General features: G+C 50.0%; 5 protein-coding genes across 5 annotated transcripts; 2 read left to right on the top strand and 3 right to left on the bottom strand.

Annotated features, from left to right (window-relative positions):
- Window positions 1–515: 515 nt before the first annotated feature.
- On the top strand, window positions 516–2021 carry B0T23DRAFT_55218 (Alpha/Beta hydrolase protein). The gene is made up of 2 exons (XM_062841440.1): window positions 516–730; window positions 789–2021. Exons 1-2 carry the CDS (start codon window positions 652–654, stop codon window positions 1949–1951), a joined length of 1242 nt encoding a protein of 413 aa, XP_062687869.1. The 5' UTR covers window positions 516–651; the 3' UTR covers window positions 1952–2021.
- On the bottom strand, window positions 2021–4903 carry B0T23DRAFT_55252 (heterokaryon incompatibility protein-domain-containing protein). Its single transcript, XM_062841442.1, has 2 exons — window positions 4652–4903; window positions 2021–4595 (listed from the first exon to the last, which is right to left on the bottom strand). Exons 1-2 carry the CDS (start codon window positions 4736–4738, stop codon window positions 2091–2093), a joined length of 2592 nt encoding a protein of 863 aa, XP_062687868.1. The 5' UTR covers window positions 4739–4903; the 3' UTR covers window positions 2021–2090.
- A 1053-nt stretch (window positions 4904–5956) lies between these two features.
- On the bottom strand, window positions 5957–7025 carry B0T23DRAFT_437031 (uncharacterized protein; the record flags this gene model as incomplete). Its single annotated transcript, XM_062840604.1, has 2 exons — window positions 6367–7025; window positions 5957–6283 (listed from the first exon to the last, which is right to left on the bottom strand). Exons 1-2 carry the CDS (start codon window positions 6979–6981, stop codon window positions 5957–5959), a joined length of 942 nt encoding a protein of 313 aa, XP_062687867.1. The 5' UTR covers window positions 6982–7025.
- Window positions 7026–8163: 1138 nt separating this feature from the next.
- Window positions 8164–9650, top strand: B0T23DRAFT_327857 (uncharacterized protein; the record flags this gene model as incomplete). The annotated part of the gene is made up of 5 exons (XM_062835649.1): window positions 8164–8230; window positions 8320–8381; window positions 8750–8779; window positions 8849–9210; window positions 9500–9650. 5 exons carry the CDS (start codon window positions 8164–8166, stop codon window positions 9648–9650), a joined length of 672 nt encoding a protein of 223 aa, XP_062687866.1.
- A 1780-nt stretch (window positions 9651–11430) lies between these two features.
- B0T23DRAFT_437029 (uncharacterized protein) lies at window positions 11431–13181 on the bottom strand (the record flags this gene model as incomplete). Its single annotated transcript, XM_062840603.1, has 3 exons — window positions 11431–12024; window positions 12113–12560; window positions 12896–13181. The coding sequence occupies 3 exons, from the start codon at window positions 13179–13181 to the stop codon at window positions 11433–11435; spliced, it is 1326 nt and encodes a 441-aa protein (XP_062687865.1).
- Between the last annotated feature and the right edge of the window lie 726 nt (window positions 13182–13907).

Below are 13907 nucleotides of genomic sequence, written 5' to 3'. Positions count from 1 at the left end.
CTTGTAGCAAAGACAGGGGCATGCATTGACTCAACCCAACATTCGTCTTTTTCAGCTTTCAGTCCTGGACCTCTGATAAGCTCGTATTGTGCAACTCTATCGAGTCATTCCTTCCAGAACTCTTATCTTTGAATTTGAGGTATGACGAGGTTGCATCTTGTCAACTAAAGGGCGTACTTAAATGCGTTGAAAGATGGCTGGATACTTGAAAGCGGGGAACATGCCGGACGGGTGTCGGCAATTGTCGGAATGCAGCGGGTGTGGCGCATGCGGTTGGAGACGGGTCAAGGACGGCGGCAGGCATTGACTTTGTGACTTGTTTGGGATGTTTGTTGACATGGTGATGATGTTGGACAAGAACCATGGTGTTGCGAAACATTGAAAGTATTTGTTCTGGTAAGTTTCGTCAGTTCTCGAAATGTTCGCGACCAGGGACCCTCACGACGGGAGTCAGGGCGCCTGACTAAGCAGTGTCGCAACGTCATCGCGGTTGTCATTTTCCGGCACGTACCTCGGTACAGTACAATTCATTGTATGTATCGCAGGTAACAAAACATCACCACTGTTGCTGGCCACGCTTCTCAACCTCACTTTATCAATACCACCAAACCATGCTTCCATAGGCACCCTTGATATTTCCGCCCACCCAAAATGACCGCCGACGAGCCCCCATCCGAGTCCCTCACTCTCTGGGAGAAACTCTCTCTCACCTGGCTTGTTCCGCTCTTCGGTCTGTCCCCTCCAATTCTCATATCTCAAGGTGAACTTCTCACTAACACCCACCACAGCCGCACGATGCATCAAATTCCTCCTCTTCCAGCGTAATCCCTCCCTACACTGGCGCCAAAACCTCGCCCTGGCCCTGCTCAAAGTCCGCCGCGCCACTTACCCCGCCAAGTACCTACACCTCCAAGCACGGCGCGTCCCAACAGGGAAAGCCATCGAACTTTACGTCTCCCAACACCCCAACATCGCCCACACTACCGTCACCGTTCCTCTCCCGCCGGCCTCAAATCCTCAGCTTCAAAATGTCCCACCACCAGTCTTACACTTCCTCACCCCCGTGACTGCCCCTGGGCAGGACACTGACAAGAAGACCACACTCCTCTACTTCCACGGCGGCGGCTTCGTCAACCCCCTCCGCGCCACAGGCCACATGCCTTTTATTCTCTCCCTGCACAAAGCCAGCGCTGCCCACCAAAGCATCATCCTCGAATACGCCCTCGCGCCCGAACACCCCTATCCCGCACAACTAATCCAAGCCGTCGCCGCTCTTTCTTACCTCCTTACTGATCTATCACTTTCGCCCTCTGACATCATCCTCGCGGGAGACAGTGCAGGCGGCCAACTCGTCGGCGCCTTGCTGGCTCACCTCGCCAAGCCCAGCCCGTATGCGCCCCAAGTAGAAGGTTGGAAGGATGAAAGGGACCAGCAGTTCAAAGCGGCCGTGTTCATCTCCCCTTGGGCTTCGATGCAGCGACCGGGTGGTGCATCCATGTTTGAGAAAGCAGATGACAAATGGGATTATCTCACGGAAGGACAGTGTGCGCGGTATCAAGAACTGTGGAACCCCAAGGTGGATGAGGTGTGGGCGAATCTGTGCAGTTTTTCGGGAGACGGAAATACTAAACAGGAAGTGGAAGTTTGGGGACGGGTGTTTGGGCGGGATGGGCAGAGGGCAATGGTGGAAAAGACGTTGGTGACGGTGGGCACGGCCGAGGTGTTGGTAGATAGTTGTCGGCGGTTTGGGAGGGATTGTGTGGGGGGTGAGACGGTGGTGGTGGATCGGGATACTCCCTCTACGGACTTGGAGAGGGAGGTCAAGGGGAGGGATGTAGTGACGGTGGAGTGTGTGGGCGATGCACATGTGCAGCCGACGTTAGACGCGGCGGTGGGGTATGAGGAGGGAGTGATGATGAGGGTTATGTTGGCTTGGTTGCGGGGTGTTTAGTGGTCTGTATTAGAACTGGGTGGGTATGTCGACTGAGCTTGGTCAAACTGCCTGAGAGTTCTTTTGTGTAGAAACGGGATATAACATTCGGCCTGTAAGGTATCTAACGCAGACTCTATGCTCTCAACCCTCATTCTTACTAGGCTATTCTCGTATTCATCTTGACCCATGGTGTCCCCCGGCAGGGTTCAACTAGCTTTCCTGTAAGCCAATCCAAGAACCCCTCTAATTTGACTTCAGCTGGTTCCTCATGGCGTAAATCGGTTGTATCTTCACGCATGACATTTACTCGCGCAAATGTTTCAGTCTGATTGTCGAGACCCGGGGACTTCATGAGCATCATGTAGTAGATATGGCCCGACTGGTTATAACCAAGTACAATGACTCGAAAATCGAACGTGCACTCGGTGTAGGGTTTGATGCTGTCGGCCTGGTTACCCCTCTGCGTTTGAAAATGATAGAGGTATGCCACGGCGCTCAGATTGTCTGAATGTAGAATGGAATGTTCCACGTTGGCCCAGCACCGGGGTTCTGTGCGGTTAGTCGGCTCGAGCAGTGACTGAAGGTGCTGCCCATCAGCATCTATCAATATCCAACGGTGGCTATAACCCCAGCCACAGCAGTGGTTGTCGCGCCGATCATAACTTCCACTATGGGCATAGGTTTCGTTGATGGGAAGTATAGTTCGCTCGTGGAATTTCGCCCAGTCCACCTCCGTCATGTATCGTAGTTGCGGATTAGCGGTATATCCCTGGATGTGCAGAATCCGTGGCGGGTTTGGCAAAGTTGTCAGCCATGATACATCCGAGTCGTAAAGGTATCCTTGGGCCCAAGAGACAACCCTGCCATCGTCAAGCTCCACACTCAGATCGACAAGGGAAGTAAAAATCAAATCTCGGCGAGGGGGTTCAGGGTGATAGTTGATGGTGTACTTGTCGTCATCTCCACCACCACCATGAAGTTCAACTCTTGGCCTCCAATCAGCCCATGTCCAGCTCGGGAACATCTCCTTTCTCGGTGATGCTGTTGTTCCTTCCAGCTTGTCAAGCTTGCGCAGGATCGGATCATAATTAGTCTGACGGTAGAGGTAACACCACGCTAAAGTGCGTACGAGGTTATATCTGATTCGTTGTCCAGAGGACATTGATATGACCTCTGGAAGCATCAACACACCCCATAGGTTATAAATTGACGGCTTCAAGGACTGCAAATACTTCAACATGCCCGAAAATGCATTCAGGGTGTCGTTTTCGAAGGTCAGGCTTCGAGGGAAATAGTCCTCCACAAGTTGCACACACCAGTCAAGCTCAGAAACCTCAGCTTCTCCGATCTTGGTCAGAATTAATGATTTTGCAGGCATGAATCGCGTGAATTTTGTGTTTTGGGTACTGAGTACTTCGTGTCTGAGCTGCAGTAGAGCTGACGGCTCATGAAGTGCCTCAAAGCGGTGCGACCTAGGTGAGCTGCATTGAAAGTATGCTCCATCATCGAAGAAAACGAGGCAGCGGCATGATAGAAAAGCTTCCTGCATCGTCCAAGCTCGATTATTCCACATTGAATCCCTCAATACGGAGGGAGCAGTACTTGTGTCAACTGTGACAAACGTTCGGGATCCAATTCTAACAGAAACTGGTGGATTCTTATCCGGGCGACCGCGGCCGTATCTCGGCAACGACACACCTGGAAGTCCGTGGGACGGATCATCTGACGCCGCCGCAATGATTGTCAGGGAAGCAGACCCATATATGCTATCCATGTTCTGAATCTGTGTGTGTTTTGCTTCTTGATCCCCTTGCGGGATACAGTACCGATCAATCCAGAGATATTTGAGGCCTAGCTTGATGACCGCCGTGATAGTGTCTTCGATGAGAGGAGGAAGCTTTGACGGAAGTGGCCAATCGACTGTCCGGTCCGAGATGTCTTTGTTTCCGTCATTCTCATCATCCGATTTGGTTCCCCACACGTAGCTTAAAGCGACATAATTGCGATCTTGGTTTTTCGGTAGCTGCGACCATGAAACGAGCCTCCGAGACGAACAGTCGATTACTTGGAGCCCTGGAATTTCTTGGAGAATGGAGGCGTCGGTTTGGCAGGTGGTAGAGCCATGATGCAAAGTGCAGTCGTCAAACCATGACTTGACAAGCTCGAAGTCCGCATAAGGTCCGACGAGACGGCCACCTATCTTCCCTGGATCACTGCTGACTTCAAGAGCTATACCAGCGAGCCCAGAGTCCCGAGTGCGGTGGTATGGTATCCGTGGGACAAATTTCAACAAACCCATTAATTGAAACCATTCCACTTCGTTCATCTGTGGCTTCACTGACTGAACCCACATGCAAAAGGTGTCTGAAATGTCGAAGTCTTCAAGGATGCCGTACTGATTCTTTGCTGAACCGATATAAAGGTAGCAATTTTCTGTAAGCCAACTTTCAAGGGTACCACTGACTCGAAGCATGTGGGCCATGACATTGCAGAGGTTACATTTCTTTTGTCGGGACTGTTCGACTGGGATGTGGTTCCGAAGATCGATGCGTACGCGCAAGCACTCGCGTTCGAGCATATCAAGGCCATCAAATCCCCGGTCAATGACTTTCTCAAGCCGGGCACTAATTCGTCGACATGTTGAGCAAAACCCTGTGCCATCCTGTGTGCTTGTGTTAGTACGCAAATCCATGGAACGAAGACTAGTTGAAGACCTACGATGAGCGTTTTTATGCCCGTTTCAGCCCATTGTTGTTTCAGGTGGTCCCGAAGGCGGCGGCGTTGAGTTTGTAGAAATGTAGCCATTATTTAACCATGGGGGACAGGGCAGAGCAAAGAGAGAAGGTCGAAGACGAAATTGTGTGCGCTTGAATGTGCTGCAAAGGTGCCGAAGAAATGTCTCACAAACTGGTTACAACTTGGGGGGTTGGCTCCCTCTTCAGCATCTCAACAACCCATGTTGTCGGCTTTGCATAGGTGGTGGACGTGGACTTTTCTTGTTGGGCGGAGTCGTGTCGTTGTTGGGCATTAACAGCTGGGAATATGGGGGCTGTGGCGGGGACCTGATGGCGCGGTCTTGGGGGAGCGAATCAAAGGAGAACCACTGAGAGAAGAATGTACATACTAGCTGCAGGGCATGCCACTCAATCAATGACGACTGAAGTGGTGAATCGGTGATGGTTGGTTGATGGAAAACAACAAGGTAGAATTTGAGCCACTCACTCGAGGAGGTGCCGCACTCAGTTTTTGTGCCCCTCAAACCTAGAGGTACCTTACTCGTCGGTTAGGTGGATTCGCTTCGCCAGCCAACCGACTCTCATCGTCGCTGTAAGCTGCTGTACGGCGCCTTTACACCATCGCCAACCAGGCAAGCATCAATGTCAAGAATCGACCATAAATATCCGACTCCGGCCTCCAGCTCTCGTCACTTTTAGTTCCCCTTCCCACTCTCAACCCGGTGTAGTAAAAATTTCCATCTTTCAGTCTACCACAGCAGACTTCTACCTATTCACCCCAATCCTAACATCAGTAACAACTGATGATTCATCGAAGTGGGGATGTGGAAATGCCGAGTGGCTTGGGTGTGTCCAAATTACCAGGTAGGTACCGACCGCAGGCTTGGCGGGGCTTTCCACGACGAAATGCTGTTAAATGAGCAATATCGGTGTCTCTACTCTGGTGCTATGGAAAGAACCAACCGCTTCCCATATCAAATCTTCCTTCCCATTTTCAGTATTGAGGTTTCACATCTCGCAGCAATCAAATAAGTAGCATGAGTCCTGTGACTCGCGTGACTTGGAATCTGACGCCAACCACACTACTTCGGTTACACGACCTTAACACCATGGCTCGCAACTCGCCAGCTCGTATGAACCCGGGTGACTAGGAACGCATACTCCCACATTCCAGAGCTTTTTGCATCGACACTTCCACGTCTCCTTTATCACCTTGTTTCGACGGCCAACGTTGAGCACCCCATGCCAGCAGAACCATTGGTCCGGAGTATCCTCCCGCTCGAACGCGTCAGTACTTCAGCCTTCGTTCAATTCCTGGCGCGAAGAGGCTGGATAGGACGGATGTGATGAGTGGCGTGTGGATGTTGGGGTCGGGTTGGCTGGGCCTAACCATCACATAGGGCCTCTTGAGGATGTGGAGGTCGACAACCTTGGTGGTGGTGCTGACGCAGGCTTCGAGTTGGGTGATGGCCACTGGGGTTGGTTTGCCGGGCTCGAAGTGTTTAACATTTTGGTGCGGTAGAGGTAGAGGTAGGTCAAGGTTCTCGTCAAGCCCGGCCTGTGATCTGGTTCGTTTGTGGGCTTGCTTTTGGGTGGTGAGGGTGTCCTGGGCGTTCTGTTGACTGGTTGAGCATTCGACTTGTCAGACCCACTGCAGTCATGCTGATGTTGGATCTCCATGGAATGGTACGTACCTACCTCGTTGTGCGGTCCTGGTTCGTGCTTGATGTGTACCTCTACGTCTTCTTCTTGTGATGTCGAGCTTATTGCCACGGGTACTCGTCGGTCGACGAGTAAGCTTCTCTGCTCAGGAAATGACATCACAGGAGGCACCGTGACAACCAGAACTTCCAATCCAGCCCTGGCAATTTTCTTCTTCGCCTCGAGCTGGAGTCGTTCGGCGGCCAACTTCCGTTTTTGGTCATTCAACTCAGCCTTCTCTGCAGCGATACACTGCCTTTCGATTGCCAGCTCCTGTCTCCTGAGTTCCATGATCCTCTCTTCGGTAGCCCGTTTTTCTCTGTCAAGGACGTAGGCATGGTGTTCCTTCTTGAGAAACTCCCTGGCAACGGGCAGTGACGCAAAGCTCAAACCCTGTTTCATTTCCCGCTGGGTGAAGCGAACTGTCATCTTGAACAGCTGCCACATTCTGTCGTGGACTTCCTGGGGAAATAAGCATCGGAAGGACATTTGCTGCGCTGAGTCTGCAACGTATTTGCGGATGTCTTCGTTGCTGACACGGCCATCGTCATTGTCGAGTCCGGCGTTGACGGGCATGGCTGGAAGCTGGTTGTGGTTGTTGGTGTTGGACATTTTGCGGTTTGTGATGGGTTGTTGTGATATATACCTCTACACACAGATGAATAGGGTTGCTCGTTACCTTTACATGGAAAGCGTGTTGTTGTGAGTTACTGGTTACAGTGAAGGACCGAGGGGTTGAAAGGTGGAAGAGATTGCACAACACGAGCAAAATTTCGAGGGAGGAGTGAAGGGTTGGTGGGCCAGGTGGCAGAGGACAAAGCTGAGGCTCGCTGTCACTTGGCCAACCTTCTCGTCCCAATGGTGTTACGTCTTGACCGCCTGGCGTTTTGTTATCTCGTACCTTCCTCATTTGAGAGACCCTTCACCGACTGTCGAACTCCCGCCCCGTGTCAGGTCAGTCGGCAGATGTACTGCGTAAAGTGGGTGATGCCAGTGAAGGGAAAGAATGACGGTTTAATGGAGAACGGGGCACGGAAGCATCCATATTATATCAACTTCCATTCAATCTTTTCTTGAACAATTTGAATTTGGAGTCTCGGTGTACTGCGAATCGCCATTTCTTTGGTGTTTTCAATTGACATACCTACCTCTACTAGCCACCAAGTGGTGACATAGACCATACGAACTAGAAGATTTAACCATGAGATAGTCATGATCAGTATATAGGTAGGTACGCAATCAATCAAAACTTGACATGTTCTCGGAGTGCTACATGATATAGAAGCACTCTGAGTCACTGAAACATGCATCATGTTTCTCTGATGGCTGGCAGGCCAATGGTCATTCCAACCAGTCATGGTTGAGGTATAGATGACTAGAGACGTAAATTGCAAGAGTATCAGCGTGACGGTACCTTGGAGTCATGGAAAACTAGCAAACGCAGCAAAGGTTCTCAACTACAACTGTCTTAATACAAGCTTTGGAACAATTCCTAGATCAGTATCTATGTTCACTTCTCTCCCTCACCCCTATTTCTAGAGGTACATCTAAGGTGCTGGTCAATATCTGCATGTGATCCTAGGTCTTGTATAAGGTACCTCCACCGATGATAGAGGTACCTTAGTTTTGGGCTATTATTTTCTCATTCCTGATCCATCACTGCACTTGATTTGGAAACTTTTATATACGATCTTTGTTACAAGCCACGTACGGCCCTAGGCCTGACCTTCCCGTCTTAACCTTTGCGGGACCGTGCCTGAGCCTCACCCTTCTCTGGTTGTTTGCTTTCTAGAAATGGGTAGGCAGACGTCCCTCCGTCGCGCCGTAGATTTCAGTCACGTCGCGTCTAGCCAAGGTAGAGGTAAGCTGCCCTATAGGTATAGGTAACTCCATCCCCGTGCACAACCCTCTCCTCTTTCTTTTCCTTTTCTCACACAACTACCTCTACAGAAACTCTTCTGTCTCTCCACCCCGCGACACGTCTCACGGTTACCTCTCTAAGCAGAACCAACGTAAGTATTCCTCCTCTGTCCAACAATCAGTCTAGAAGTACATGTCTCGCTAATACTTCCTTACTTTCATTCATCAGTTCATCACCATCTTCCTTGTTCCCGGGCGCTAACCCCGCATTCTCAACGTCACAACCTGAATAGAAGCTATCAACGTAAGTTCTTCGTCTCCGTCCAAGCAACAGTCCATACATCGTGCCGCTAACATCTTCTTTCCTTCTCTCATTAGATCCCCACCAACTTTCATCTCCATTCAAAGGTTACCGTCAACCTCACATCCTCCTCAACTCCCACGTAAGCTACCATATTCCGCTATCAATCAGTCAATAATCTCCACATCCCACTGACACTTTATCTCTGTTTCTCATCAGATCCTCCACATCTTCCATCCCCATTTCAAGGTAACTATCCCGCCACCCACAATTCCCTCAACCTCACCTCCTTCTCACTAACATACCTCATCCCGCCAGATGTCTGCCGCAACTAGGAACCAACAAGACTCCTACGAAGCAATCAAGGAGCGCATCAAGTTCAACATGCTCTCCATCGTGCTCGAGGACATCCTTGTCGTGGCCCCCGAGCACGTCAACACCCCAGACAAGGTTTCCCGAGCCTATCACACGGCAAGGGAAGAAGCGGTGCACGGCTACTACGAGCATCTCTGCCTTGGCAACCACCAGCCCGAGGTCCTGGTAGAGGCCGCTGTCGAGTGGGCGACTGCGATACAGTTGTGGATGAAGTTTGTGGGAAGGGATGTCGAGATGTGTCCTGCGCTTGTTTTCAGAGCGGAGTGTGAGGAGCATTTGACGAGACCGTCGGAAGCTTGGTTGCAGTACGTGGCGGGAAGGAGGGAATAGGATGGGATGGACGGGGGTGAGGGAGAGGAGGATGAGATGAGGTGGGAGTGGATGTCTGTGTGGTTTTCAGTTGGCGAACTCAGGGCTTCTCTTGAAGGTTTATACGTACGTGGCTGGATACGAGCGAAAGGAAGGAATATTTGGTGCAAATCTCAGGGGGAGAAGGTGGAATTAGGTCGTGCGTGTGGTTATACCCGGAGGAAACGAGCTTCGGCATTAAGAATGGAAAGAACTTCAAGTTTTTATGGAAGGCTTTGACTAAAGCCATTCCTACCCGTATCCTCAACTTTCCGCTTGCAATGCGATGGCACCATCTTTGAAGCAACAGCAATTTTGTGTAGGTAGTCCACCCATGACGGCAGCGTATTCGAGGACAGATCAACAGAAGGAGTCTGCGAGCAAATACACGTCGTGAACGTAGATCATTCATGGAAGTATGTACCACTACTAAGTGTACATCCATCAGTGCACTATCAAGAACAGCTTGTCATCTGCATTGATGAAGGAAGTGTGAATGAAAGAGCTGCTACTGATCGGTGATCCTGTCACGCTCAACGATTATCGCAACCTTCCAGACAAGTCATTAGATACCTACCTATCTTTGGCCACTCTAGGTACCTTTCTCGATCGATTTCCTGCTCCTCTGTTCAGTCCTTCTTCCTCGTCTCCCATCCCTCAAAGTTCTCTCATCTAATCAATACCGCAGTCTCATGATGGTCCCGTCCCCTTTCTGGCATTGCATCCCTACAACAGTGATCGCGGCTTCCTCTTGGGCGCACAGGGCCATAACTGGCCGTAGTTTCTGTACAATGGAAGTTGCTTTACCGAAATTCCTTCATCTCCTGTGTAGCCTTACCAATTCCTTCAGCATCTCAGCTTGCTCTTCCCACTCCATCTGTCGGTTTTCATTTTCAGCAGAGATAAGGGGCAGAGTTGCATTAATCCCCGAATTACTTGCCCCTGCTGGCTCACCCGTCGTCATATCCCTTCGACTGCTGGGACGGTCAGCTGGCTTGCCGTCAAGTTCAAGACTTTCCGTTGATTCTGGTGGGTGCGACGATCTATCAACTGATTGATCGACGCCTTGTTGTCGGTCTTCGATAAATTTGTAGGGGTGGGGGTCATTAAGTCCAAGGGGTTTCAAGGTCCAGATCTTTGTCCGGGTCGTCAACACCACTGGTGCTTTAATTTGTTTTCTCCGTGCTTTTGTATCCTCATCTTCTCTCATGTCTTGCGGGATGCGATCAACACATGGCTACCCTGTACATAAGTCGGATTTCATCCTCCTTCTTCTTCATCTTTCCTTTTCTGTGAATCGATCGAGACTTTCACCACCACAATCTCGTTCACCGTCATCACTCCCTTCCATATGGTTCAACACCTGCCACCACTATTGCTAAGGTGTATACCTACCTCTACCTATGTATCCTTGTGTGGGTCACGACCACCGCTTGTGCTCTTCTCTTCAATCCTTTCGGGATCTTCCTCTTCAGCGTTTTTCCTGGGCCGTTCAAGTGCTTCGGTAGACGTAATCAATGTACCCACGTCATTCTGTGCTGAGTCTTGCGTCCATGATGAATCCGGCGCGGTGTTAGTACCTCCACCTAGGGCCCCTAGGGGCGGGGCCGAACTGCCACTGACCCTCTCCTGAAGAAGCTGTTTTTTGCACAAAATCCTCTCCCGAAGAGGTCTTGTTGCGAAAAACTTGCTTTAAGATCCGGAAAGGGGGGCCATGTGCATCTTTGCGACTCAAAGGAGTCGTAAAATGACGGGGATTATGTCGGTGAAAGGTATTCCACTTCCTCTCGACCATGCTTTATAGTCCATACCTAGACTTACTATTGGTTCTAGTCTCATCAGAATCAAGTGACCCCTCTTCGTGGTATCTCTCGTTAGAGGATGGGAGACTTGGTTAAAATGCGGGTTTTTTTTTTTTTTTTTTTTTTTTTTTTTTTTTTTTTTTTTGGTTGTGTAAAACGGGATATGACATTCAGTTTGTTGGGTACATAAGTATACGTAAAGAAACCTGTTCCATCTCAACCTCCATCCATAGGTAGGTACCTCTGCTGTCTCTGGGCTATTCTCGTATTCGTCTTGACCCATGGTGTCCCCTGGGAGGGTTCAGCATGCTTTCTGTTAGCCTAGAGGTACCTACCTCTAGGTAGAGGTAGTAGGTACAGCCAAGAACCCCTTCACCTTAACTTCCCTTATTCCAAAGCCAAGCGAATTCCTCGGGCCCCAGCCCCATGGCACTCAGGGCCTCAAATTCTTCCTTGTTCTCTGTCTTTTTATCACGCCAGCCTGAGCTCTGCAATTCATCTTTGTCCATGCCACTCTCGTGGTCATTGCATGAAAGGGCAAAGATTGCAAGTTGCTCCAAATGCATGGCAACATGCTTCTTGAACCAGGTGATGCTGACAACCACATCGTCTCCAGCCTCGTAAGTCCTCTCGGGAGTCGTCTCCCTCGCGATGAGCTCAGACCAATCATCGCAGAATGGACAATCGCTGGCCTTGAAACTTATCATTGCTTTCCGTCCAGCTTCTTCCAGCCGCTCAAGCTGATCCGGTTCGAAAGCTCCGTGAGCAGTGAGAATATGCTGTCTGAGCAAGCTTTGGGTAGTCTTCTTTCGCTCTTCGTCGGCTCCGCAGAGTAAACATACGTAATCGGATCTATGATGTTCAAGTTCGTGGTTAAACCACGATGTCCGGTCTTCGAAGAACTCGTTGTCGCACTCGGTTCCACCCACTGTGCACACATAGGCTTTCAGGTCGCGATACGCATGATGCCTACAGTGTTCGAAATGCTTGTTAGTTTTATCCCTGTGCAATATCTTGAGGTGCCATGATCCGAGCTCCGCAGAGCGGTCAAGCCTACCTCCATGCCTGTTCTGAGCTCAATTGCTGAAGAGTGTAGCAAATAGGACATTCGAAGGGGTCGTCTTTCGGCGATAGGTCTGCGAGTCGAGGTAGTTTCAGGGTCGCCAGTGATTCGGACGTGGTAGAATCGCTGCAATGAGAGACATCGTCTTCCTGTCCTTCACCAAGAACATCCACAGATCCCGCAAGGGTGTCCATCAGATCTCCCTTGACAACGACTGTTGTCGCTTTGGTGGACTGCTTGGCGGTTGTGGTCCTTCGGCTTCCAATCTGGAGATGAGAGGTATCTTCCCCATCATTGTCTTTGGCCGCCAGATTGTGTTTATGATCTCGGCAATAACGAATGAATAGTCTTCGCATTGCAATTGCCCTTCCCATACGCGAAGACTGCACTCCGTCTCCTAGTTTCGGGTGCTTGCGCCGTACATAGTCAATGTCAAGACGATCTGAGAAGGTATCCATGTTGGCCAAGTTCCGAAATGCAAGATGAAGATGATCTGTTCCGCTCGAGGGCGGTTGTTGGACCAGAACACCAATTTTCATAAGTGATGTGATTCCCCCCGAGATTAATGGAAGTATAGAACTAGCCTCATCAATGGGATCGTCGGTATGAGAATTCCAATGAGAGTCCATGGCAAGATCATTGCCCGAACCGGAACCGAAACCTATCTCCCGGTTGGGCCTGGAACCATTCACAATGTTCATGACTGTTTCATTATTTGTCAGATCACGGCTATAAGTAGGTATAACATGAGAGCAGAGGATTTCGGCGACGACTTACGGTCTTCAAGCGCCTCAAACATAACCGCCAACTCGAAGTCGATGCAGTCCTGCAAGTCCGGTGAATTTGCCAGTCTGCTATCCAGAGACGACTCTGATTCAGGCTTCCGCAATGCTCCCTGAGGTCCAGCCCACAGCATGAATTTCCCTAGAACATCTTTGACCGAAGCGGAGGTGACCGTTGTTGGCACGGGCACTTGGGCGGATCCATCTCCAAGTACGGTCAGCAGGTCTATCAACTGCTGTCGAATCTTGCGACATCTGCCGCTGATTGTATCGTTGTCCATATTGGGTCTGCAGTAGATGACAGAGGTATTCAGATCGTAGAAATCCCTCTTTTGAACGACAAAACACCTGAAAGACGATTGAAAATGCCTCTGAAGAGTTTGTCTTGCAGTCGATATAGGGGCAAATTATATAGAGGGTTCTTTTGGAGAACAGGTAGTAGTTGATTAAATAGAAGACAAGAGGTAGAAATACCCCTTATTAGTAAGCGCACAGTTCACCTTCCTAATTCTCGGAACTCCGTATGTATTACCGATTAATTCCGAAGGATAGCTTCCATTCTAATTTCCAGGGAAACGAGGCAGGATCTATGTGGGCATACTGCCTGCCCCCGGGCATAAACGTTGCAGTATACTTGCAGAGTGCAGACCCTGCCTACCTAATGTCCCTAGAAGTAAATGGAAGTTGTCCCCTAGGATGATACGGTACCTACATAGGTAGGTAGGTACGGTAAGAGGTAGATGCTATGTTAGACTCGACCTATTTCCGACTCAAATTAGAGCCTCTAATATATAGAGGTATTAATAACGTGGTGGGCGTTTGGTTAAAGCCTCAACGTCTATGGCTGGATGTACCTTCCGACTCATAATAGAACCTCTGTTGCATACCTACAGGTATTGATATACGTGGTAGGCGTTTGGTCGAAGCCTCAAGGTCTATAGAGGTAGTCGCTTGCCCTTTCCGTTGGGCGTCTGTCTACCTCTACGTAGCCCGACCTTCGATATTAC

Source organism: Neurospora hispaniola (assembly GCF_033458365.1).
Source record: "Neurospora hispaniola strain FGSC 10403 chromosome Unknown B0T23scaffold_13, whole genome shotgun sequence".
NCBI lineage: Eukaryota > Fungi > Ascomycota > Sordariomycetes > Sordariales > Sordariaceae > Neurospora > Neurospora hispaniola.
The sequence above is the reverse complement of the archived record's forward strand: the minus strand, read 5'-3'. Positions and strand labels throughout refer to the sequence as shown.